The 27847-nt window shown below is 44.1% G+C and overlaps 1 protein-coding gene across 1 annotated transcript; it reads left to right on the top strand.

Annotated features, from left to right (window-relative positions):
- Positions 1-11183: 11183 nt before the first annotated feature.
- On the top strand, positions 11184-26036 carry LOC122639399. Its single transcript, XM_043832250.1, has 4 exons — positions 11184-11496; positions 11621-11697; positions 12034-12145; positions 25784-26036. Exons 1-4 carry the CDS (start codon positions 11237-11239, stop codon positions 25911-25913), a joined length of 579 nt encoding a protein of 192 aa, XP_043688185.1. The 5' UTR covers positions 11184-11236; the 3' UTR covers positions 25914-26036.
- The last annotated feature ends 1811 nt before the right edge of the window (positions 26037-27847 follow it).

Below are 27847 nucleotides of genomic sequence, written 5' to 3'. Positions count from 1 at the left end.
ATGCTTTAATGATGTTGGTACATCTCTTCCCAATTCAGAATCACTTTAATGGAGTCCTATGATTAAGGTAATGATGAAATCAACATCGAGGTATTGCTTAAACTCGGATTTGGAAAACACAGATTTTTGACAGAATGACCTACCTTCAGTAAATCAACGATATCTCTCTTCTCAAAACTCCGTTTGGGCTGATTCAAGTTGGATTGCGAAGATAAGAGATGAGGCTACGTTTTATTGTGAAAAAAGATTTTTCCAATTCGACTCCAAAAAGGATCAAAATTGAATGTCAAGTTGCTAGTTCTGCATAGTCTGAATCTCTTTCTTCTCCTTCTTCTTCTCCCTTCTTTTTCTTCTCTTCCTCTCTATAGTCCACGAATTTTCCTCTCTCCCTCTCTCTCTCAAATTTATGATAAATGGAATGGGGATTAGGATTTAGTAATGGGGATTTAATCCTAACAAGAAAGAATGTGGGAAGAATCTAATTTTTGTCTCTAACTACATCTATTTACTTACCCTCCAATGAAAATATTTTAAAAGGAATCTTGACTTAAGATTTTTAAATTAAAATTTTAGATTAGGTAATTTAATTTTAGCTAAAATTCTTTTTTTGATGGAATTTTATTTTATAAAGACTTTCTTTCTCTAAGTTTGAGTTTCCAGCCAATTGGAGATTGCCACCTCACCTTTCCTTATCAATCCATAATACTTTCCTAGCTAAAATCTAGGACCTCCCAAGTTAGAATCGTGGAAGCCCCTTTTAAGTCCTATAAAATTATTAAAAAAAATATTTAATTGCACCTCTAAATAATAGAACCTTAGACCTCTAACAAATTGAATTAAATGTCTAAGCACTAAACTAGGTTACTAACTGTGAATTATTTTCCTAATCAAATTATATATGTTATAAATAAAACCTTAATTCTACACTTAGACAAGGAATAATTCAAATTAACGGTGTTACACTAGGGCACAGTACTTATCATGTATATATGTGTACACCTCCAGCTAGTTCAAACTCCTACATATCAGCTTGCCCTAATCCTGTATTAGGTTAGAAGATTAAATTACCCCTAGTCCAAAATCAGGGTATTACAATTCTCCATCCCTTAACAAAGTTTCGTCCTCGAAATTTACATATTTGGATCTCCTCATTATGTCGGGATATTGCAAGTCTTCTGCTCTTGTTCTCCACAATCTTCTTTCCTGAACATTCTTGTTGATATTGCCTTTGGTAACTACCGCCGGTCCTACACTCTCTAGCATAGTATCCACTCTTACCACACTTGAAATAAGTTGTGGTTCCCATCAAGCATTCTCCCTTGTGACTCTTACCACACTTGGGATAGTCCACCTTAGGTCCTTTTTCTTGTAATTTATTCTTTTGGTTCTTAGCCCACTTCCCTTTGAAGTTGTTGGGCTTGAACTTCTTCTTTTGTGATTCACCCTCAAATTGGGTGTTTACCCTCTCCATTATAACAGCATCTCGAACTGCCATCGAAATTACTATATCAGAAGAACTTTCTTTCAAATCGTCCTCATTTTCTTTCTTGCCCTGGTCTAAATGTTTCCCTTGGGCATCTTCCAATTTTCGTTTCTGTTGGACTTTTCTATTTGGATAGTCCCTTGCATAATGGCCTGACCCCATACACTTAAAACATGTAAGAGTCCTTCGTAAACACTCTCCTTGGTGATTCTTCTTACATTTAGGATACCCAACTCGGGGTTGCTGGCCTTTAAACCCTTTCCTATGGCCCTCGGATGTAGTTCTTATATAGATCTTAATTCTAGACTTTTGCACATCGTCAACATACACTCCCAATTGAGGTCATAGACTGACTTTCCATCCTTCTTCTTAGTGCTAATAATCTTGATCATTAAAATAATCCTTGCTTAGAATTTATTTCAAGATCCTAAACATCAATACTCAGAGAATAAACTCTAAAATCCTATGTCAATAGGTTACAAGTCTACAGAACCCTTAAACTCCGCTCTGATACCAAGTCTTGTCACGCCCTCGGAACGCCTAGACCTAGTGGGGCACATGACACCGGATCTAGGTGGGATTCATGCAAGTTAAACTTAAACATCCACATTTAATTACATAATATGGATGCATCATAAACATTCATGGAGTCAAAAGTCTTCTACCATCGTTTATATAAATCCATTAAAAATCCATAACATAAAAATCCATCAGAAACTTAGCGAAAACATCCATGGGTTAGGGATAATAAAATACAAAACTATTAAACCAAGCAACCAATCAAAAGACCCCATATACCAATCCATCGAGTAGTAACATTGTTGGCATCTATCCTCAATATTTACAGTCATCCTTTAAAACATTTTTAAAACATAGTTTAAATATAAGTTTAAACATCCAAAATATCGACCTTAACTAAACTTCAAAGATTAGAAAGGTCTTCCTCAGTCCGAGTGATCCTATTCGATCACAATTCCCTTTCTTTTATCCTTAGCTCCTTGCTCTGTAAAAATATTTAACAATAATGAGATGAGCTTTATAGCCCAGTGAGCAAAATAACAAATCATGCATATATAACTATACATATACATAATTTATAATCATTCTTAGGGCAACATGCATCTTGAATCCTTTCCTTCTTTCTTTTAATCATTCATATGTTACCCAATTTTATTCTTAGCCTTAGTCTCAACTTCTTTTGGGAGTAGTATCATTTCAGGTTGGGTTGTATGTTGGTAAAAGCCTCAAAACCCCTCATAGCATTTATGTGGAGTCATATCTTGGCCTTAGCCTTGATGCTTCTCATATCATTTGTGTCAAGTCATGTTTTAACCTTAACCTTGATTCCTTTTATGAAACCATTTCATACCATCCCGAATCGTCTATTAATTTAGGGCTTCGAATGACTTTCTTTTATTAGTCTTAAACATTCACTGTGTAGTAAAAATTCCTTTTCATAATTTATTCTTAACATCATCATTAATCTATACATGATTCATAAGTAACATCTCATATTTACATGCACAATAAAAGCACATGACATCCATTTCATTCTTTTGTTCATTCTTATTCCTATGTAATCATGCATTCATTTAATCATTTGCATTAAAATAGACATGAGAAATAAACATTGTACTAACACCAATCATAATCTTGCATTTAGCTTCCCACTCATAGTCCATCAATCATGCATTTTTATCATTCTAACCATTTACCATATACATAACACATAACTAGCATCTCTTATCATATTGAGCCTTCTTACTTTCACTCTAACATGCATCCTCTATGTCTATAATGCGTGCTTAGTTCATAGTTAGCATAAACCATAGCATTCATTCATTCCAATTATCATTCGTGCATTTTTATCATTCTAACCATTCGCCATTCATATAATGCATAATTAGTATCTGTTATCACATTGAGTCTTTATACTTGCATTCTAGCATACATCCTTTATATCTATCATGCGTACATCATTCATGGTTAGCATAGTTTATAGTATTCTTTCATTCAATTTATCATTCATATATGCATAGCCTAATAGTTACATGTCTAAACATAATTGAGTATCGTTACTCACCTTTCAAACGCTTTTCAATCTTTCAACTTTTAGTCAACTTTCAATGGCCCTAAGGGTCACCAAAATATGAAATCAATGTGTATTTTTTGTATCCAAGAATTGACCAAATTATGAAACAAAATCATACAAAAATAACTTGAAAAACCCAATTTTTATCCATCCTGTCGGTCATCCGATCGACCGGATCATCGATCGGTTGTTCTAGAGGCAATCTAGTCACGGTCTGGTCGATCGACGGATAGTCCTTTGGCTTCTGGTCGACCGGATGATCGATACTGGTCGATCGCATCCCAAAAAAGTGTGCTCAAAAAGTCTGAAAAGCCATGGAAACTCATCCCAAACTTGGGGGTTTCGTCCCCAAACTTCCATACATGAATTTCAAAGCTTAAACCCATTAAAACATGCATCTTAAACATCCTAGAATGCTCAATTAACTCATGTATGATCAAATAAGTAAACCAAATTAATTATACCTTCTTCCTCAATGAAAATCCCTAAAACTTAAGGTTCTTCACTTGGATCCTCATTCAAAATGTAGAATCTCTTCAATCCATTATAGTTCTAGTTTCAATACAATCTAAATAAGACATTCAAACCATGAATGAATTCTCACTTGGTTGCAAAACCAAATCACTTTCAAGACCTTTACCTTAGGAAAAACCTCAAAAACCTCCTAAAAATGGGATAAACTCCTCTTAGATTGCAATACCTATCAAATACAACCAATAACTCTCTTAATTAAGCTATTTTAACAACAATCTATGAAACCAAATCATCTTTTAGCTACCTATGGTGAAACCAAACGAAAATCAAGGTTCTATTACCTCAAAATCCCTTGAATGAGTTCTCCTCTTCCATATTTTACTTTAATCCTTTATTAATCACATATATCTTCAATCATTAGTCTTTAATCCACCAATTTTAGCTTTATTTCATTATCTTCAAGTCATTTTCCTTTTCTTCTCACTCTCTAACACTAATTTGGTAGTGTGAAGAAGAAACCTTGTAATGAGAATAAACTTCTCCATAAGAAATACTTATAATTAGTGGCAAACTTGTAAATACTTAGATTTCTTAAGAGAATACCCGTAACACCAATCCTATAATCTTTACCCTAAGCCTTCCAACCAATAGTGAATCACTTTAGGTTAACTAGCTAGGATCTTTCCTATTATGCCCTTGATTCTCTAGTCTAATGATGGACTAGACCAATATCTTAAAATGAACCAAAACATGAACTAATCATAAAACCAACCTTGAACGAATACATAAGTGAACCCAAAATATATAAATATACCTATTCCACCTAAATACATTTCTTCCATCATTGACTATAGTGTATAAAAATACAACCATAATCTATAAAATAGAATCATGGACTATAAATCAACATAAATGCCCATAAAGGACCATAAATCATACATATACCAAAAAATCATCATAAATCATGTAAAATCATAAATACATGAAAATCTTACTATAAAGTAGCAACATTATCTATTAGGATCGATCCCCTTTCGTCTAGTCTAGTCATTCAGTTCAATAATAAAAAAAATCTTAAATCGATAGTTCTAGGATCGGGATATTACATCATCGATGATAAATTTAAGTTTCTGATGCAGATAAGATGTCACTGCCCCTATAGCATGAAGCTATGGCCTTCCAAGGAGCATGTTGAAAGATGAAGGGATATCAATAACTTAGAATTCAACCTTGAACTTGGTAGGGCCCATGATGATCTTTGTGCTTAAAAACCCAATCACAATTCTTCTGGTGTTGTTGTAGGCTCTCACTTCCAGCGTAGCAGGTTGTAGCTTCTCCAGGTCGATCCCTATATGCTTGACTGTACGTAGTGGGCCTATGTTCAACATTGAGCCATTGTCCAGTATTACTTGAGGGATTCAACTCCTATTATAGTAGATGGTGACATAGAATGCATTTATATGGTTAGGTCCTTTAGGTGGGAGGTCTTTATCTGTGAACATAATGGCCTTGACTGCACAGAGGGCTCCTACTATGTTGGTTAATTGAGCTGATCGATTCAATTTTGATGGAAACATGTACACTGGTCAACGCTTTCAGGACTGCCTCTCTATGGACTTGAGAACCGGTTAACAAACCCCAAATTGAGATGTTGGCTTGGGTTTTCTTGAGTTGTTTTAGATCCTCATTTTTGGGTTCAATCTTGGTGAAGGTTTGGTTCTTTTGTCGTGCCAACTCTGCGGGGTTGTCAACAATGAGTTGAGCCGGCTTGAAGTTTTTCTCACTCCCTGTATTTGCATTATTACATTCTTTATCTGATGGAAAGCATAATTTTGAGACAAACTACGCTAGAAGATGATCAATATCTTAATCTAAGTCATCTGATTCCCCTTCACTTATGATGATCATGTTGGTTGTAGGTTCATTGGTTGTTGCACTAAGTTCTTGCAATTATCACAAAAATTCCATACTAGGACTTCCGTGGTGTGGACCAATTGATCGAAATCTCAGAAATACTAAAAAATGTCATCTTTTTTAGTAGGGAATGGGAGGTTGGTTCCCCGCCTGATGCTTAGGTTGAGATTTTCAACTAAGTTCCGACGGAGGTAGGCATTGGTTCCCTAGACTAGTTTGTTGATGGCATTAATTTGATCACGGACATCATTCCACTAATCTGTGTGTCGGTCCCATAATTGCCATCCAATCTTCGATTTATCTTTTGAAAGGGTTTCAATTTGTCGTTTCTGGGCCTTGATTATATTTTGGCCTAGGGGACTCATATTTCTTCCCCTCCTACTCTCTGGCACATCTCCCTGTTTGTTAAGTATGTCTCTAGAATGCCCTCTGATGAATTGGGCCAGGTTCTTGAGTTCTTGTACTATTCCTGACAGGGATCTTATGTCCTCTACTCACTCATATTGTCCACATGCAGCCCAACTATGTGGTCCGAATGGATTAGGGCTTCTTCTAACATAGGTCTAGATAAGCTTGTCAACTTCTACAACTATTTGGTAGATTTCCTCATGCTTGTACATAGCATTTCGTCCTGATCTTGGTGATCGTGCCCAAGTGTAGTGATAATGTTTCTTAATTGTTGGGCGATTGATGCCAATTCATCCCTCTCTTGGGCTGGATCAATTGGATCTCCACTCCCAAACAGGCTATTGTCAAGGCTCTTAGTCTAGTTGTTGTGTTGTTCATCAATTTATATCTATGAGACCATTCACCGAATTTTCATGATCTTGTGAAGTGTCTAGTGAGGAATCAATGGCAATCTTATCCTCGTGATCAGAATGATCGCTACTTGAATCGTGAGTATTCTCATCCTCATCAACTCCAATGTGTATCATGATGACATCATCAAAGAGCACTTCTCCTAAAGTGATTGCAACTAAGGCCTGAAGCATATCCTCAGTCCATTATATGTGAGGGGGATTGTGCTAACCTTCAACAGCTGTGATCAGGGATTGTAAGTTAATTAGTCGATCCTCATCCTCAAGGTTATTAACGGGCTTAGAATTTCCAGCATGTGGGGAAGGGGATTGGTCTGCACATTAGGTTGACTTGATTGGACCATACACTTTCCCTCATCTAGAGTTTTGTACGACAAGTTTCAATTGGAAGCACTCATCAGTTGCATGCCCATTCTGTTGATGGTACTCACAATAGAGGTTTGGTTTGTACCATTTAGGTAATGGGGTCGGTAAATTAGCTAGTTGAATCTTAGTCAAGAGTCCCTTCTGAAGCAGCTTCTTAAGGACTAAACTCAATGGCATACCCACATCTGTGAATTGTCTCTTCTGTCAGGTGATTCCAACCCTAGGAACATTTCCCTCAATCAAAAGTGAGGCCTCTATAGATGGTGCCACAACTTTCACCTCAGTATTCTTGTTTGGAAAATTCCTTTTCCTAACCCCTCCGTTCGTTGGTTGCTCAATGTTATGCCCTGCTTGGAATTCCCTTAGATCAATTCAGGCAGGCTCAATGCATCTTCAACTTGTTGACCCGCTTCAAATAGGGCCTCAAAATTAGTCAAGGGTTGGGCAAACAAGTGGGTCATGTAAGTCGTCTGCAAATTCTTGATAATCATTTTGACTTGTTCCTTCTCTGTGGGTCGGTCCCAAATTAGTGCAGCCTTTGATATGAACCTCATCAGATATTGAATGAACCTCTCATGAGCCTCTTGTTTGGTAGTGTCTAGATCTCGATGGGTTAATTTCATCTCAGTGTTGTATGAGTATTGGTTCTTGAAGGCTTTCACCATATCATCCCAAGTACGTGTTTGGGAGAAATCTTGAGACATAAGCTATCTCAGGGCGGGCCTAGTCAACGACAACTGAAATCCTTGGCCCATCTTCTGTTCTATAAAGTTCCTGATCCTCATCTGACCTATATAAACCCTAAGGTGTGCTTGTGGGTCACCGATTACATCAAATTTTTTGGATTTCCACTTGAAACCCTCGGGTAAACAATCTTCAAGGAAGAAACATAGTTCTTCAAAGTCAATCATCTTCTACCCCTTTTAATTACATTTTTTATGGCATGCTCTAAATTTTTGACCCTCTACTTCAATAGTCGGGTCACAACGGACTCAACTGATGATTGTGGTCTAGAAGTAATGACTTTATCCTCTAAAACCAAGTTAGGGTTATACGATGAACCTCCATTGAGTCGTGTGCGACTCTGGTCCATGCTGAGTTGCGGTGCTGCTGGCACCCTAACGCTCAACACTAGCTTAGTCACTAGGCTAACCAAAAGTTGCATCTGGGCTTTAAGGTCTTCCATGTTCGTACGATTGTTCTCTGAATCACTCATCTCTGGCGATGCACCTATATACCTCTCAGCACTCCTGCGAGTAAGATGAACAAACGGTACGACAACACAACCCTCTTTAATATACTAAAAGATACAATGCTAAGAGTTGTGGTTTCACCAAGGGTAAGTCGCGTGTCTACACACTGGGCCCAAGGTTACACCACAAGGTGTAAAAATGGGGTTAAACCATGCATTGTGTTGGCATTACCAACGGTGTGTGAAAGTGTATGCAAGATATGATGCAAGTTAGTCCACCAAAGTTAGCATCCAAAAGCACACAATAAAAAAACACGTATAGTACAACATATATGCCAAGCACATCATAAGTCTAACCTATTTTACACAAGAAAAAGTTATCCCCAGTGGAGTCGCCACTGTGAGGGCAAACGACATGGCAGGGGGAATCGTCACGTGTCATCCACCTCATCCCTCCTATTTTGGGAAAAAGAGAGGGGTGAATCGAATGTAGGAGTCGCCACCTAGAGGGGAGGTCTAAGACTCAAACTGTAAATGTAATGACTCTCATGCAAAGCCCTTTGGGAACTGATGGTTCGTTAGTTTGGGTACAACTCAAATTACAGTTTGGAGAAGGTATTAAGCACCCAGTCCGCTCAGATTTGCCGATCTTTTTATTACTTGGCCTGGTAGGGTTATAACATGCTTTTGGGTGAGAATGTAAAATACCGAAAAGGTAAAAAAAAATAAAGAGTAACATACAAGGAAAGGCTATATGACATACCTAGAGGTTTGACTGCACAGTAAGAGTTAGTATATATGAAAGTAAAGGCAAATGTCTAGAGGAATTAAAATAGGGATAAACACATAAAGGACATGCTATATAAGTAATGGACATGAGTGGCAGGGCGTCAAAGACAAAAAATGGCCTAAAGATGGAGTAAGGGTACTAAACATGGCGAAAATTCAGAAAAAAGGATGGAGAAAAAACCCTAATCTAGGTGCATACATGCGAAGAGTCAAAACATATAAGAACATGAGATGTTATGAGGGTGTAACAAGATGCATGAAATACAATGCATGAAAGGTGCATTGAACAACCTTAAATCATTGTAGTAGAAGAAAAAGATATGCAAGCACTAAGATAAAAAGATGCATGAGAAAGAAAGTATATGAAACATGCAATACATGGAAGAATCAACAGGCACAAATAGTAAAAGGAAATAGGGGGAGTCTAAAACTACGGGGGATGAGGATCATGTTGGAGATTACACAACATAGAAAATAACAATATAATCTTTGTGATCACCATCAAAGGAGATGGATCACATAGCGCATAAGAGATGTAAAACAGGTATGAGGGAGAAGATGATAAAACGATGGAGAAATAGTGAGAAAGAAGGGATTTACCTAGTTAGAGTACTTAAACTCAAGCGTTGGTGGAGGTTTCCCTTCTGTGACTCAAGAGAATAGTGTATGGAGACAATATCACCACTAGTTTAGGCTTCATTACCGCTCCTTTGGGCAGCACTTCGTCCTCCGTACTTAGGGATCACTTAGTGTGAGTTTAACTAGCCAAGCTAGGACTTAGAGAGTTGTCCAAGGGTTCAAGCATTTAAGGATGCCAAGGGGATCCTCCTCAATGTGAGAGGGGGTGTATTTATAGATGTAGAGGGGTGTGTGTACTCCCAAATTCGTACTAGGGTGTTGGGTTTGATCTGGATCATCGGTGAGGCATCGAAATGGGAGTCTTTGCATTGATGGTGGGTTGTTGGTCAAAGTAATGGCCAATGGGATGTGGGGAAATGGTTTGTTGTCAAAGGGGGAGTTTCTTGGGGCCTAAGAAAGTCAAAATATGCATCCAAGTTGCCAAAATTAGGCTTGGTTGTGAAAGGAATCGAAATCAAAACTAAATATGGCAAGTTTGGGCTTCTTGGATTTACGCAGGGTCGACATTGAACTAGGGTCGAGTTGACATCGAAGAGGGGTTATGTTGACAACGAGTGGCCGTCGATGAATATATCTTGACATCGAGGGAAGGGCTTTGTGAGTCAGTGTGAATTCTGGATGTCGATGTGGGATAGACAGTAGGAAGGCTCTATTCGATAATGAGTGGAGAAGGGTTGATGTCGATGGAAGGTTGGGTTGATATTGATTCGGGGACTTTGAGTTTCGACCTTGGTTCAGATGTCAACATGGAAGATTTGGGCTGTTTGGACCAGGTTCTGTGCTGGGCTAGGTTGGTTCTAAGGGGTCTGGGCCAGGGCTAACCTTTCCAGGGGATCTTGGAGGGCTTCAGGGCTCTGATTTTGGGCTCCGACAAGGGATTTTGATGATCGGTGGACGGATTCGGGAAGTGTACACTTGCGCTTTATCTACAGATACATCGACTCTACGCCTTAGAGGATGCTTATCATCGTTACGGAAAACTTTAAAGGGAAAAGACAAAATGAGGTGTTTACATAATGGTCATGAGGCTCACATAATCTATGAGATTCACATTATGAAAAAATAGTAGTAAAATTCTTTGTGCACCTTTGGTAAGCTTTTAGAGCTTCAATATATATATATTTTTGGTAATGAGAAGATTTATTGGAGAAATGAAACATTCAAGGCTTCAGAATTACAAAGATTTGAGCTTCAGCTTTAAAAAGTATAGAAAAAATATGACTTTTCATGGAGGCAGAAAGATTCTAAATCGACACTTTTGATTGGATCAACCTCTTTGCTCACTCTTGAAGGCCCAAAGCATTAGCCCACACATGTTGGATATCGGGGCTACCGAATCGGACCTTGGACCGGTCAAGCACTATTCTTTCCGAAAACGAGTTGTAAACTTGCAGTTACTGGTTCGATTTAGCGTGTTCAAGTCCGCGTAGAAAGAGGTGGGTGAGCCCGGCAAAGACAGACTCTCGGAGATGACAGGATGTTCCGTCATCAAGGCGCAATTCATTCCTTCATCTGAAATTGGATTATTCAGTCGCAATAACTGTATAAGTCTCTCGTTTTCGAATTCGAATCGAATTCTCTTTGCTCCCATCCGATTCCCACGACTCTTGCCAACCATTAGAGCAGCAGCAACCATGGAAAGCAACCAAAGGGAAAGTGTCAACAGCGGAGTCATCCCAGTGATGAAGTTATTGTTTGTCGAGATGGGCGTAGGCTACGATCAACATGGGTATGCTTTCCCCCCCCCCTCTCTCTCTCTCTGGGTTTTTGTTTCTCTGTTTACCAATTTCATTACAATTCTGCAACTTAACGCTTGCAGTATTTTGTTACTCAATCTGAACTGAAATGCACAGGCAAGACATTACTTCAGCAGCAATGCGAGCCTGCAGGGATGCTATCTCTTCCAATTCAATCCCTGCTTTCCGAAGAGGTATTTGTATTTGGGTAATTTAATTAGTATGTATTTGTCCTTGTTATTTGCTCTCTCTCTCTCTCTCTCTCTCTCTCTTATTGTCTGCAAGTGGGAAAGAAGAAATCTGAGTTTTATTTCTTTTCTTTCTTTTTCCTTTCTTTTGGTCTGGGTAATTGACCTTCGTTGGGTATGATAATTGGGACTGGAAAGTGGTTTGGCTCCTCTTTCTTTTTGTTGTTGAGGATGCTTAAGTACCTCTATTTCAGCTCGCCGGATTCTGTTTCTTTTCGTTAGTCTTATTAGTTGTTAAATGAGTTCTATTAATTGATTTCTTTTGACTGGAGAGTGGTGCAGGGAATATCCCAGGTGTTTCATTTGATCAGATGAAGCTTCAGATCAAGCTTGGGGTTCCTCGACCTCTCCAACAATTTCTCGACATTGAGAGGGTCAAGTCTGTCTTTCCTTAGTGAGTAGTCATTATACCCTTACTCACATCTTTGTTGACTTGTTCATTTAATGGCTGGGAAAGAAACAACCATTCGACATAGAAAAGAGAACCCAATCTTGGGTCAATGCATTTTCCCCTGAATTGCATGAATGGGTTATGTTCATTGTAAGACTTAAGCTGAAGAAACACACAAACCGGAGAAAAACGTAAATCTTGAGGTAGCTTCTATCATATGAATAGTGTGACTTATCATATTGCAAACAATTGGTTATCATGGAGAATATTCTTCAAACAATTTCATTCTATCAAATGTCCTGGCCAATTGGTTTTAAGTAGCTGCTCAGTTAAGTTTTCCAGTTATACAGGATACAATCGCTTGGATATCTGAACTTCCTGTGTTTGAAATGAAAGGTGGAGACAGCACTAAGTATAGTGTAATGATTCAATCATAATACTCTCTGATAGTGACTGACTGACTAAGTCAGTTTTTTGAAATTCAACAAGCACAGATATTCAATCAACATATAGAGTCTTTTACTGGAAGCCTTGTGATGAAAGAGGTAATTGAGTGGGAGCTTTTCCGCTTGTTTCCATTTGAATCTTAAAATTGGGGTTTCTAAAAGGATTTGACCCTTTAATTGATGACCACGCAAATGCAGTCTGCACTTTGGACACTGGATTCCTGAGAAAATGGAGGGCAGATCCCTCCTTGGAATTGACGGTGTTGCGTCAGAAATCCTCTCGAAGAAAGTTCTACCTGCAAGACAAGGATTAGCAGAGAGTACTGGGCGTCGCCGGTGATCTCACTCCGAAGCTTAAGTCAGATCTCTCAGCAATAGTCAGAATAATGAGAATTCAGATGGCTTAGACGTGTGTTACCTCCCTTATTTAAGGTGGTGGAGAGTTCGAGTTGTGCCGGAATTGGAAAGTTGAAATCCCGGAGTGGAGTGAGACCGTTGGAGAGTGTAATTCGGAGATAATGTTTATCCGTTGCTTCCCACGCGCCTGATTAGGCTTGACGTGGGCGGGAAGTCTAGGACCATGTCAATCCATGATAGACTTGGAGTGTCCTACGTAAGCTTCGTAGGATATCTCTTTTGTGTGGCATATGCAATGACATCTTTGTCCCTCGATCGAACTCTCGAGCTGGGCCTGGATTTCTCGATCTCTGTAGCCCGTTCTGACCGATCAGGTATTCTTATCCCAACACGAGCCCCCCACTCCCCTGGACGTGTGCGTCTGGGGGGGTGTTAAGCTAAGATTGCTCTACGATTATCTCTTCGGCACGTGTTATCTGACAAGTTGGCGGCTGAGTTTCATTTGCTGATTCAGCCGTCACAAATCACGTGGCCGAAAAACCCTAAAGGTGTCTCGACTCGAGGCGACGTTCGACATTCCTCCAATGTACGGACGCGTGTCCATAGGCATTATGATCTCTAGGCTAAGCCTATAGTTGATTGATCCTGGTCATGTCAAGCCTTCCAATGTGGTTCAGTCATGTGGCATGAACATAATTTCTCTGGGAGACGCCAAACGCCAACTATCCCTAGCCATTCGATGGATCGCGTCCCTTGGCCGTTGGATTTGGAAACGCCCCCTCTTCTTCGTGTGCATAAATTGAAATTTCACTTTTACAGCAATCTTCTACCGATTCCTTCCATTTCTGAGCTTCGCGCCTCCCGTGATTCCTGTCCTTTACCATCACTTCTTACTCTGGTGCCGTCGCACTTGTGGGTCCTCGGGCAAAGTTCTTCTCCTGTGGCTTTTCATCGATCGCACAATGCTCTTCCATTCTCGACCTCTCTTGACCTTTATCAGTAAGTTTCTTCGATCATGTCTTCTTCTTCTTCCCAGGCAGAGTCCCACAGGGATTCCGGCAATGTTGCCCAAATGAGTGGGGGTTCTAACCCTGAGGTGAGCTCTGAAGAGACCCAAGAGGAACGGTCTATTCTTTTTGGGTCAAAGAGATTCTCTGCCCAGGTCCGTCATTTGACCCAAGACACTGCCGCTCAGCCTAGCGGTGAGAGAGCAACATCCGAAACTTCTGTTGAGCGCATTGCCAACGGCGGCAGTGCCTCCGAAGTTGAGGAGGAAGAGGGTGCCTCGGCGAGGCCCACCGGTGTGGCTGCCTTTGAAAGTAGCATGACCAAGGATTCTTTATCTGCCCTCCGCATTCGGTACGGATTTCCTGCATCGGTAGAGACTTGGGTCCCTACCAGGGCTGAGAGGGCGAATACCCCACGGCCAAATACTGTGTGCTTGTATAAAGTTGCCTTTCAGTGCGGTCTGCATTTCTCTGTTCACTAGTTCGTTCAGGTAGTGTTGGATCGCTTCGAGATTTCCCCTAGCCGATTGGTTGCCAACTCCTGGAAGCATCTTCTAGGCTTTTACTTGTTCTTTGCCCAACTCGGCTGCCAGGCCTCATGGGCGCTATTCCTGTATTTTTACCACCTGAAGCCGTCCAGCGATGAGTGGTTCTATGTGGCTCGACGTAGTCCCCCGGGGTCGTACGGACCCAAGTCCTTTGTCTCCCATATCCTTGACTCGGCAAAGAAATGGAAAGATCGCTTTTTCTTTGCGCGTATTGAGGGTAACCCCTTTAGAGCGGACTAGGGACCCGCTCAATTGTGGACTGGGAATCAAGTCCCTCTGCTGAGCTCATATGATCAGCGGTCTCTCGAGATGGCGGCGACGGGCACTGCTTTCAATGTGCGCGGTCTGGCAAACGAGGGTTTGCTGATTGAGCATGGACTGAGCTCAGCGCGGGGTGAGTCCCTTTTGCCTCGCACTTATCTTTTTACGATCGCGATCTGCATCTGAGTTTATGTCTATCTTTTTCAGTGGACTACGAACCGAACACCCACGATCTTCGCGAACAGGCCGTGTCGGCCAGGAGAAAGGCTCTGGAGAAGCAATCTCGGTGTCCTACTCGTTCCTCGCTCCCAGGTATCTCCATAAGGGATTCTTCATCTGCAAGCGGCGACCAAAGGAGGCAGGAAGATTCCTCCAAGGGCAAAGAGAAAGTGCCTAGCAAGGTCCTGCTACCCAAGATTCCTGAGAAGAGGCCGCGTGATGAAGCGGTGAGCGTTGACCCTGCCTCAAAAAGAGCTGCGCAGGGTGTTGCGTCCTTGGGGGAGGCCATCCAAACCCCGAAGGCCCCCAAGTCAGCCTCCCAGGATGTTTCGAAGGGGAAATCTGGCAAAGGCTCAGCCGGTGTCCCTCCTCCTCTTAGGGGGAAGAAGCGCCTTCAGTTTCAATGGGAAGTCTACGAGTGCGAGTCCTCTCTTCACTCTCCTCGCGTGGCAGGCGAGTTGATGGACCACGATCCTTCCGGGGACGTAGAAGATTTTCAGTCTCGACCGGACGTGGAGCTTTTGAACTCGCTCGCATTGGATTTTGCCAAGGTATATCTCGAGCCAAGCTGTCCTTCTTGTAATTCATTTAGAGTCTTTCCTGATATGGTCTTTTCTTCTGCAGGTTACTCGCGGGACGAGCGAACTACGGCGGCGAGTAGCGGCTTTGTCTACCTCCTACGAGGAGGAGAAGAGAATGAGGGAAGCCGCTGAGGAGCAGACAAAAATTGCTGGGACCACCATTTCTAACATGACGGAGGCTGCCAAGGGTCACGAGGACGCACTCAAGGGTTTTACTAAGCGCATCGAGGCGTTGGAGGCAGAGCTGGAAAAGGCTAGGAATGATGCTGCGATAGCATCGAGGAAGACTGACTCCATCGCGGCGGATTTTGTTACTTTCCAGAAGAAGCAGCCCCAAGTGATCGACGAGGCCGTTAAGGCGGCACTGGAAGCTTTCAAGTACTCAGATGAATTGAGGGAGCGCATGAAGGAGGTGAGCCGCAAGGGCTACATTACTGGGGTTGATGATACTGTGAAGCACGTCCTTGAGGCGACCCTAGGCTATGATTTCTCTAGCTTTGGTTACTGTGTTCCACCTGTCCCTGCGGCTCCGGACGTGCCTGAGGTCACGGAGGATCCTGTGGTCGCGGAGGACCTCCCAGCTCCAGTGTTTTCTCCTACTGCTGTCGCGTTTCCTATGGAAGAGCCCGTCCTGCCAACTTCTCCTCCTGCGGATGTGATCTTAGCCTCTGCAGACCTCTTGCTGGACCCCTCTCCAGCTGATCCTTCTCCAAATGCAGCCACTGTTCCTGATCCCCCTAGCAGCAGTTGAATGCCTGGATGTTTCTCTTTTTCTCTCGTTCTTCAACTCTTTTTTTTTTTTTTTTTTAAAGATGTAGAAATTTGGTTTTGTCGTTAATGATACACTTTTCTCAAGTATCGGAGCACGTTCTTTTCTTTGATCGAGAATTCTTTCACTCGAGCTAGCTAACTCTTAGGTCACGTCGTTCTTTCTTCCCTTTGAAATTCTGACGTTTCACCTTCTTCGTGACGCAAGCGTCATTATGACGTTGAGTCTTTCCCCAAATATCTTCTGCGAATCTTCCCAGTAGGCCTTTATTGCCTTTTCTTTTCGATTGACCTTTGATTTCTTTTGCCACTTATGGGAACTGACCTTTAAACTGCTTTCTCGATAATGACGCTCTTTAAGTTTTTCTGGGAATCCTTGAGCCAATGAGGGTTGACCACGTGCCGTTGGATATATGGGAACTGAATCGTTATCCCTGTATTCACGCCGCTTCTAGCTTCTAGGGGAGGCGTGCGATTTAGTAGGATCTGGCCACGTGGCCCACAATGTGACTTGCCATTTATGTTGCTTTGGGTTTTGAACCGTCATCCTTCTGTGTCTGAATCCTTTCCAATGCCTACAGAAAACGTGAGCCAGTGGGATTAGTCTAAGTGGCTTGAGGCTTCATACGTCTCCCGGGCGGTTTAGGGTATCGAACTGTTGTTTTTCTCCTTTAAATAGGGATTGTATGCTTCAATTCTTTCATCGTTCACGGGGTTATGGCTCTCTCTGCTGGTTCACCATTCTTCATTCTCTCTAAAGACTCATGCTCCTATCGCTGTGCGTGGCTCCACTATTTCTTTAGTCGTAGAGGTTGCAAATTTCGGAGTCTTGGCCTGGTCCTGTCCTTCGGGCGAGCGGCCGTGGGGTATCCCCTTTGTGTTTCCTTCCATACCAATCATAGTTGTCACGGCGTCACGGCGATCCAAGTCGGTGGAGGGGTGTCACGTCGATATATCGACATGTCGCCCGCCATGGCGTTGCCATGGCGAGCATGTCGACCATGTTTTATTTTTTATTTTCTCTATTTTTAATGTGTTAATACATGTATACTCAAGCCATGTTTTATTTTTTCTCTATTGTTTCTCAAGTTTTAAGAAGAAAATTCAGAAATCGAAGAAGAGATCGAAGAGGGAAAGAAGAAATCGAAAGAAATCGAAGAGGGAAAGAAGACAGGAAGAAGAAATCGAAGAGGGAAAGAAGACAGGAAGAAGAAATCGAAGAAGAAATCGAAAGAAATTGAAGAGGGAAAGAAGAAATCGAAGAGGGAAGAAGAAATCGAAGACAGGAAGAAGAAATCGAAGAGGGAAAGAGAGTCAGGAAGAAGAAATCAAAGAGGGTCGCCATGCAGCCCTCTCCAGCGCCAGGACGCCATGGCGACGCCATGACAACTATGATACCAATCTCTCTGGGGTAGTAAGGTAACATCAAAGGGGTGGAGCATCTTGAGGAGGCCGCTGCCGCTACCTTCCCCAGTTAACGTGCCTGGAAGGTTGTGAAGTGGAGCTATCAGAGATGCTAAAGGACCCTAAGCCTTCCCACGTTCATGTTCCCCTAACCCTTCTTCCTGGCCGAAGAGGGGGAGGCGATGACTGAGCTTCTTGGGGCCCAGAGCATTTGTATGGTGAATCCCTTTTAGTAGGGTGGTTTTCTCTTGATTTCCGGGGTCACTCAGGGAGTGCGACTTTTGATGGGCTCTGTATCAGCCTGTCTGACGTTGCTGTTATCAATGTTAGTCTTGTTTCACACCTGATGACCCTTGGTGCTTGCGCTTCATCAGCTTCTCCTGTTCGAGTGTGTCAAGGTGTTCTTCCTCGGACTTGCAAGGCTGTGGGGCTCTTAGTTTTCCATGCTTTCTCCTTACAAGTTGTTGTGTTTGTACTGAGACTGATCTCTGTAACCTTTCTGCATATTGCGATCTTCGCCTGTACTTGTACCTTCTGAAAAGGTTAATAAAAGAATCTTTTATTTTTTACTTACGCTTGTCTTGTATCACGTCCTGGATGTTTAAGATCTATTCTTGACCAAGGAGATCATGTCTTTCTTCTAACTTTGCGAGTCAGGCTTTGGTGTTAACCATGGAGGCCAGTTTTTCGTGCTCTCCCTTGCGAGTTAGACTTTTATGCTGACTACAGGAGTCAGGCTTTTGTGCTAGCCTTGACGAGCTAGACTTTTGTGCTGACTACGGGAGTCAGACTTTGGTGTTAGCCCTAGCGAGCTAGGCTTTCGTGCTGACTACGGGAGTCAGACTTTGGTGCTAGCCCTGGCGAGCTAGGCTTTCGTGCTGACTACGGGAGTCAGACTTTGGTGCTAGCCCTGGCGAGCTAGGCTTTCGTGCTGACTATGGGAGTCAGACTTTCTTGCTAACTCAACGAGCTAGACTTTCGTGAATGCTTGCACAGTATTTGGATCACGAAGTGATATTTCATTGATTAAAGATAACTTTACAACGATCACTTACTGATAAATTTTTTTCAGATTCTCTGAATTCCATGGTCGTGGTATCTTGTTGCCCCCTGGGGTCTTCAAGCAGTAGGTCCTTGGCCTGATCTGCTTGGAGATCACATATGGTCCTTCCCAGTTTGCATCCAGCTTGCCTTGGTGTTGTGGTTGGGAAGTGCTAACTTTTCGTAGCACTAAGTCTCCAGCTCTGAATGTCCTTTCCTTGACTTTAGAATTGTAATAACGAGCTGTTCTCTGTTTGTACGCCATATTTCTCATTAGCGCGTCCTCCCTGACTTCATCTAAGAAATCCAGGTTTGCCCTCAGCCCGTCTTAGTATGTTCTTTCATTGAAGTTCAGACTTCTGAGTGACCCTGCTACCACTTCAACTGGGGCCAATGCTTCGGTTCCATAGGCGAGCCTGAACGGGCTCTTCCCCATGGGCGTTCGAACTGTAGTTATGTACGACCATAGTACGCTGGGAAGTTCGTCAACCCATTTTCCCTTCGCCTCAGTTAGCCTTCTTTTCACTCCTGCGAGCAGGGTGCGGTTTGTGACTTCTGCTTGATTGTTTGCCTGAGGATATGCGACGGAGGTCATTCGATGTTCAATGTCATATTGGGCGCAGAACGCATCGAACTGCTGGTTGTCAAATTGTTTCCCGTTATCCGTCACCAGAATCTTTGGCAGGCCAAACCTGTAGATAATCTTGTCTCTAAAGAATTTCTCCATTTGTTACTGCGTGATCTTGGCTAAAGGCTCAGCTTCTACCCATTTGGTGAAGTAGTCGACAACGACCACGAGATATTTTCTTCTCCCTGAGGCTGGGGTGAAGTTGCCTAGTATATCCATTCCCCACATGGCGAAGGGGATGGGGCTAAGTATAAAAGCCAACTCCGTAGCGGGCTGCCGTGGTATGTCTGCGAACTTTTGGCATTGCTCGCATCTTCTTACGTACTGGATGGCGTCCTTCTGCATGTTGGGCCAATAGAGTCCAGCTCTCAGGACTTTATAGGCCAGGTGGCGTCCCCCCATGTGACTGTCGCATATTCCTTGATGGACCTCTGTCAAGGCGTTCAGGGCATGTGTGGGAGTCAAACATTTCAGCAACGGGCCTGTGATTGACCTTTTGTAAAGCTCTCCCTCTATCAAAGTATACCGGGCGGCGCGACCTCGAACCTTTCGTGCCTCCGTTTTGCCTTGGGGTAGGACTTCGTCTTTCAGATAAGCGACGATCGGGTCCATCCAACTGGGCTCGACCTCGACCTGCGCGACCTCTCGAGCTGGATGAGCGGGTCCATAAAGTTGTTCAATATATACTGTCCGTTAATGCTAGTTCTTCTTTAGACAGACCTAAGTGCGTCTGCCTTCTCGTTCTCGGCAACGCGGGATCCTGATTATCTCGAAGCTCTCGAACGAGCTCAGTAACCTTTTCGCTTCTTTCAAATATGCTGCCATGCGATCATCCTTGGCCTCATAATCCCCATTGACTTAGTTTACGACCAGTTGTGAGTCAGCCCGTATGGCTAGATTCTTGACCTGTACAGCGGTTCGCAGCCCCCCAATCAGCGCTTTGTACTCAGCCTCATTATTGGAGGCAGGAAAGTGCAGGCGTAGCGCGAACTGTATTTTGAACCCTTTCGGGCTTGTTAAGATGAAGCCTGCTCCCCTGACCTCCGCGTTACTTGATCCGTCCACGAACATTGTCCAGGATGGCTCTGGGCTGATTTTCTCTTTCGGCACGATCTCTTCCTCTAGCCCATTCTCACTCTGGGTACACTCAGCTACGAAATCCGCTAGAGCTTGTCCTTTTATGGCTGTTCTAGGCCTGTACTCGATCTGGTACTCGCTCAGCTCAATCGCCCAGGCTGTCAATCTTCCGGATACATCTGGTTTGTGGAGTACCTTTTTTAGAGGTTGATCCGTCATGACCACGATCGGGTAGGCTTGGAAGTACGGCCTAAGCTTCCGGGCTGCTTTCACCGGTGCAAACGCGAGCTTCTCGATTTGGGGATATCTAGTTTCTGCGTCCAGTAGGACGTGACTGACGTAGTACACCGGTCTTTGGACTCCGTCTTCTTCCCTTATTAAGGTGGCGCTGACAGCCACCGGTGACGTTGCCAAGTATAGGAGCAACTCCTTTTCAGGTACTGGTCTTGTCAATAGCGGCGGATTGGCGAGGTACGCTTTGAGGTCCTCAAAGGCTTTTTGGCATTCCTCCGTCCATTGAAAACTCCTCACATCTTTCAAATTCTTCAAAGTCTTGAAGAACGGTAGGCATTTGTCTCCCGAACGAGACACAAAGCGTGCGAGCGCTGCTATTCTCCCGTTCAACCTCTGTATTTTGCGAGCGGTCTTGGGCGGGCTCATCTCCTGTATGGCTTTGATTTTTGCTGGGTTGGCCTCAATTCCTCTCTGGGATACTATATAACCCAGAAATTTGCCCGAGCTAACCCCGAAGGCGCACTTAGCAGGGTTCAGCTTCATTTGGTGGGCCCGTAATACTTCGAATGCCTCGTCTAGATCAGTTAAGTGATCTTGGGCCTTAATGCTTTTTACCAGCATGTCGTCCACGTACACCTCCATATTTCTGCCTATCTGGGCCTTGAAAATCTTGTTTACCATTCTCTGGTAACTCGCGCCTGCGTTGTTCAGATCAAATGGCATCACCAGGTAGCAGAAGTTCTCCTGGTTTAACCGGAATGCTGTGTACAACTCATCTCCTTCCTTCATGAGGATCTGGTTGTATCCAGAGTATGCGTCCATAAAGCTTAGCCTCTCGTGCCCGGCTGTTGCGTCTATCAGCAGATCGATCCGGAGCAGTGGATATTCATCTTTGGGGCAAGCTTTATTGAAGTCAGTGTTGTCAACACACATTCTCCATTTCCTGTTCGGCTTGGGGACCATTACTACGTTCGCGAGCCAGGTAGGAAATTGCTCTTCTCTAATAAAGCCGGATGCTTTTAGCTTCTCTATTTCTTCTTTCATCGCGGCCTACTTTTTTGGCGCGAACGTCCTTTTTTGTTGTACTGGCTTCTTGTTGGGATCTACGTGCAGGGCGTGCTCCGCGATGTGACGGGGTATGCCTAGCATGTCTGTTGCTGACCAGGCGAATACGTCCTTGTTCTTTTGCAGGAATAGGGTGAGTTCCCTCGCTTCTTCCTGATTTAACGAGGACCCGATCTTAACTGCCCTGGTTGGGTTTTATTCATCCACTGGGACTTCCACGAGCTCCTCGACTGGTTCGCCCCGCTGATACCGTCTATCTCCTTCGCGGTTGTCATCGACCTCTACCTAATAGGCTGTTCCTCTACAGTTGCCCTTGATGCCCTTCAGGAATGCTGCGTGGCACTCCCTGACTTTTTTCTGCTCTGTCTGGCACTCCCCTATGCCATTAGGGGTGGAAAACTTGACCTTCAGGTGCTTGGTGGAAACTACCGCTCCCAACTCGTTCAGACTAGGTTTGCCCAATATGGCGTTGTAGGCTGTGGCCGCTCGAACGACCATGAAGTTGACCTTTACGGTCTTTTGGCGCGGGGCTGTTCCCACCTTCATCAGGAGCTCTACAGATCCTTCAATTGGTGCTGGCATTCTTGAGAATCCGTACAATGGTGCAGTCTCGGGCTTCAGCGTACCGGGCTCGAACCCGAACTGCAAGTATGCATCGTAGGATAACATATCCACGGATGCTCTTGTATTAACTCAGACCCTGTGGACGGGTCGATTGGCTATAACTGCCTGAACTACGACGGCATCGTCGTGTGGCCAGCTCAGCCCCTCCATGTCTTTATCCGAGAAGGTGATCTCGGGCTCCGTGCGTGCTTTCTTCTCGGAGACTTCCGCTATTGCTACAAATCTCGCTTTCGCCTTAGCTTTGCGAGTTGACTCTTGCCCTGGTCCTCCCAAGATGGTGAGGATTGCTGAGGTTGTGGACGTGTTGGCCTCGTCCTGATTTCTCCAGACTTCCGGATGATCGCCACGTTGGTCGCCTTGGCGATCCTGGTCTCCCCCTCTACGGGTTCTATCATCTCTTCGCCAGCCATTCCTTGGGGCTTCTCGGCCTCAGGGGTTATCTCTTGCCTCCTCCTTGACGTAACGCCTCAGGTGGCCCTTCTGGATCACGTCCTCTATTTCCCTCTTCAGCTATCTTTAATCTTCCGTGTCATAGCCTACCTCTTGGTGGAACTCGTAAAACTTATTCGGGTTCCGATCCTCCGGTTTTGAGAACATTGGCCCGGGTCGCTGCAGCAGCCCCCGATCCGATACTTCCATCAGGATTTTAGTGCTGGTGGTATTGAGCGGGGTATACTCGGGACTTGAATCCCTCTCTGACCTCGCTCTCTTGCTGTCTTTCTTCTTGTCTTCTTTTTCACTCGTCCTCTTTTTCTCGTGAGCTTTTCCATCCACTGCTTTTCTCGCCTTCATGATATCGAACATGTTGGCATATTGGTAACAACGATCCAGTAGCTGTGGCATGGTCATTACCAGATCTAGCGCAAGCGACTTTACTAGATCGTGGTTGGTGACCCCGTTGTGCAGGGCGTTGAAGGCCATCGCATCGTCCAGGTCCTTGATCTCCAGGATCTCCGCGTTAAAGCGGGTAATATAATCTCTGATGGACTCGTCAGCGCGTTGCTTGACAGCCAGCAAATTGGCTGCAGTTTTCTTCTGCTTCACACTACTCTGGAAGTGGCTAACGAAGGCTTTGGCCAACTCTGTGAAGCTTTTGATCGAATTAGGCTTCAATTTGGCGAACCACAAGGCTGCGGGCCCCTTGAGAGAGGTGGGGAAAGATCGACAAGATACTACATCGGACCCACCATAGACTGTCATCATGGCGTTAAAGTAACTGATGTGGTCGTTCGGATCGCCCTTACCATCGTAAGCCTCGAACGCAGGGGGTTTAAAACCCTTCGGAAGTTCTGCCCTCATGAGCTCCCTTGTGAAGGGATGCTGGCCCGGTCTGAAACTTTCTTCAGGGGTTGCTCCTCTCTCCAGGGCCGCGATCTTCGTATCCATCTCTCTGAGCTTTCGGTCAAGCTCACTTTCCACGACCTGGTTGTTGATGACGTCGGTTCGGGCGCGTCGTACATTCAATTTGTCTCTAAGATCCCGACGGGGTGGCCTTGGCGGGTCCACCCGATCAGTGTGCATGTCAGAGATCCTGGAACGAGTCCTTTCGGACCGGCTGTGACTTCTTCGGCTGGTGGATACTGACTGCTCGTCCACACGTGAAGGCCTGCTCCTGGTGGGCAGGTTCCTTGTGCGTACTACCCCCAAGGGGGGTAGCTCTCGCCTGGAGGGGTGCGAGGATCCCGCTCTACTTCCTGATGCTCGCAAGTCGTCCCTGATTGTCCTTGGATTCTCTTGGGCTGCCTTTGGGAGAACCGGAGGCAGCAATGGTGCAGGAGGTGGTATCGGTGCTGGTGGTAGACCTGCAGCTACGGCAGCCACTGCAGTGGCTGTCCTTAACGCTTGCACCTCACGAGCTATATCCCTCAGAATCCTACTCTGATTGAGAACTTGTAGTTGTAGGTCCTGGATTTGGCCGACATTGGCAGGCACTCCAGGATCTGTCTCGGGGACGAATCCCTGGGGCATCGGTGGCAGAGGTGGTAAAGCCTGAATGCCACGGCTGGACTGGCCCTGATTCTGAGTCGCCGTTTGGTCAACCTCCAATGTGGCAGAGGGTTGGGTTTTGCCCCTTCCCCTGCCGCTGGTAGCTGGGGGTCGACGGATGCAGTTGCCGTCCGCCGCTGCTGGGTCTTCTTCCCTGCATTCCCGCCGCCACGGGTGTTCTTCGTTGTCTGACGGGTCACCGGGTTGTCTACGGCTGGTGGGGCCTGAGTATTGGATGGAACGACATTAGGTTCTCCGGCCATGATCTCAAGTTCAGTCAGATAGGGAGTCTAAGGCTTTGAGAACTGTATCGTTTCCACAGACGGCGCCAAACTGTTGCGTCGGAAATCCTCTTGAAGCGAGTTCTACCTGCAAGACAAGGATTAGTAGAGAGTACCGTGCGTCGCCGGTAATCTCACTCCGAAGCTTAAGTCAGATCTCTCAGCAATAGTCAGAATAATGAGAATTTAGATGGCTTAGACGTGTGTTACCTCCCTTATTTAAGGTGGTGGAGAGTTCGAGTTGTGCCGGAATTGGAAAGCTGAAATCCCGGAGTGGAGTGAGACCATTGGAGAGTGTAATTCGGAGATAATGTTTATCCGTTGCTTCCCACGCGCCTGATTAGGCGTGACGTGGGCGGAAGTCTAGGACCATGTCAATCCATGATAGACTTGGAGTGTCCTACGTAAGCTTCGTAGGATCTCTCTTTCGTGTGGCATATGCAATGACATCTTTGTCCCTCGATCGAACTCTCCAGCTGGGCCTGGATTTCTCGATCTCTGTAGCCCGTTCTGACCGAGCCGGTATTCTTATCCCAACAGACGGCTTAGTTTGTAATTTCTTCACAGCTTTAGCACTTCCATTTCTATTCACTATTTGTAAACTTGGTGCTTTTGCATCAATCTATGAGTGTATACCAGTGAAGGTGATTAGTCAGATTGTCTTTGAACTTTGAACTTTTGTGTAGTAGTTATGAACAGATAGTTTAGGGTGCCAGTTGGCCAGGCCTGCACCTATTTTTTTTTTTTAAATTTTGAATTGGTTCAACTTGAGCCCTGGTGTGATGTCAATAAATTCAGGCCTGAACTACTTAGTGGGCTGGGCCATGAACAACCTTGAGCCCTGGACCCAGGTGTTGGTATCTGACGTATGCTGGATGTCCAGCGCAGCACCTGCTGTAAGATGATACTGGCTTATATAGAAAGCAGGAGCTTTGACTTCCAACAGAAATGGATGTGGGGTGTCTGACATGGCAGAACTGTGAAAAATTAAAATACGTCCTTGTTTAATAGATTACTTTTTTAGTTGTGTCATGATACACTATTTGCATTAAGATCAAATATGGATCTTAAATGAATTGTTACTTACATTGGATTCTTCTTTCATGATTTGCAGTGGTAGCATTATGAATGTTGATATTGTGGATGGTGGACTAATATGCTCAAGTGGTGTGTGTGTGGAAGAAATGGGAGATAAGAATGATGACTGCTATGTAGTCAATGCAGCAGTCTATGTTGGTTATTAAACTTGTTTGTTACCAGCTTTTTATAAGGTTGGCTTCTCTTTATGAGCGATTAATATGGGATTGCAATTCTGGTTCCTTCAAAATTGAAAATTTCATTGTTATAGCCTGGATATCATTTTCCTCGTGTTATTTGACTTACTTTTATTTACTTAGTTCTTATCCCATATGCATTATCCAGTGAAAATACTCCCATCTGAATGAGGTTCTCTTCAGTTGTGCCATTGTCAATCATAATCGTTGCCAGGAGCTAGTCCAAACGGCTTTTATTTGTTGCAACTGTTTGAGGTTCAACTGTGCAATGCCAACTGAACTATTTGCATTCATTCTTATAGTCATAATCTCCAGTATTCTGATCAAAGGTTAATCTTTGAATACCTATTTCTGGGAGATTCTTAATTGCACTGTAAAGTGATAGTGTTTTACAAGTTGGAGGGAATACAAATCTTCCTTTCTTTGATTCAAGTGATTATCATCCAGTCTGTTCACATGGTCACTTGCCTCTCATCACTTATAAGATTTAACTTCTTGGTATCCATGTGTGTTGAGGGAAAAATTTATAATACAGCTGTAAGTACTGCATGTTAGCAACTTTAGTGCTATGTCTGACACTCTGACTGTGGCTGAGATGAGAAAGTTTAGATGAATGAGTTGCAAGGGTGAGTAGGAATAAATTATATATGGCTGCATTCTTGCAAGCTTAGGGCTAGCAACAATAAGTACCAAAATGAAGGGAAGTCCACTGAGATTGTTTGCTTGTGTCTAACAAAACCCAACAATTTTCTAGGTGAGAGTGACAAGGTGCAAGTTAAAATCCGAAAAAGGAAAAGATGCATGGCCAAGAAGGAAATCACTCAAGGTAGTGAGGAAGAGTAGTAGTGATGCAGATCAAAGGTATTGAGAGAAGTACAAATGAGGAAAAGAGCTTGAGTCAACTCAGTAACTCAGCTGAGTTGACTCAGTCTTGAACTCCGTTCACTCAGTTTTGGGTCAGGTATGGTCCAGCAACCAGTCCCCATCGTGAGACACATTTTAGTATTCTAGAAGTTTTATTTTTACTTTTACTAGTTACTTGCATTGGTTGGCAACTGATGAGAACCATGGCATTAGAATATGTTTTTACCTTACACCTTACATTTGGTTAAATTAGGGTTTTATGTTATTTTTCCCTTTTTACCCCTCTTTGGGTTGTAACTCTGTTATAAATAAAGAGGACCTCTGTCATTAATGACAAGTCACATCATTCTCATTCTTTGATTCCAAAGTCCAAACTTGGTATCAGAGCCCAAAACCCTAGAAAGTTTTCTTGTTCTTTGCGTTCTCTACCACTGCCGCCGCCATCACCAATTGGAGGCAACTACCTCCTCGTCTAGCATGGTAGATGACTTCTGAACCATGCACCTTTAGTTTTCCTTCTTTGTGCCTACCTCACCACGCGTCCTTCCGCTACCGCTACCACTTTTTTGTCGCCTCTTGCAGCACTGCACTCTCTCTGCCGTGCCTCTCTTTGCCATGATCTCTTTGCCGCGCCTCTCTCTCCGCCCCCGATCTCTCATCGTGTCTCTCTCCGCCGTGATCTCTCGCTATGCCTTTCTCGGTGTGAGTCACGACCTTTCTGTTGCCTCTCTCGGTGCTGCCGCTGCGACCACCTGTGGCCATGCCCTTCCCACCGTGAATCGCGACCTCTCTTGCCACCTCTCTCGGTGCTGCCGCCGCGACCACCTGTCACTGCGACCCACATAGCTGTGCCGCCTGCTCGTCGGCCCTTATCGCCAGTGCTGCCGCGCTGCTTACCACCGCGACCCACGTTGCCGCACCATCCTCGCCGAGCTCTTGTGTTGGTGCCGCCGTGATCCTAGTCACTGCTCCTCTTTGTTTGCCTCTCTTGCCATGCCTCTCGTGGTTTGCTCCTCTTGTCTACTCTTTTCCGGTTGTAG

The sequence above is a fragment of the Telopea speciosissima genome, chromosome 9 (assembly GCF_018873765.1).
Source record: "Telopea speciosissima isolate NSW1024214 ecotype Mountain lineage chromosome 9, Tspe_v1, whole genome shotgun sequence".
In the NCBI taxonomy this organism is placed as follows: domain Eukaryota; kingdom Viridiplantae; phylum Streptophyta; class Magnoliopsida; order Proteales; family Proteaceae; genus Telopea; species Telopea speciosissima.
Note: the sequence above shows the minus strand (reverse complement) of the source record. Positions and strands in the feature narration are given on the sequence as shown.

What these genes read in the sequence shown, in the direction of transcription:
- LOC122639399 (XM_043832250.1), top strand. Translation starts at nt 11,237, where the DNA reads ATGACAGGATGTTCCGTCATCAAGGCGCAATTCATTCCTTCATCTGAA. An exon ending in AATCCCTGCTTTCCGAAGAG is followed by an intron (nt 11,698 to 12,033) that starts GTATTTGTATTT and finishes AGAGTGGTGCAG; the next exon opens with GGAATATCCCAGGTGTTTCA. An exon ending in GTCAAGTCTGTCTTTCCTTA is followed by an intron (nt 12,146 to 25,783) that starts GTGAGTAGTCAT and finishes CATGATTTGCAG; the next exon opens with TGGTAGCATTATGAATGTTG.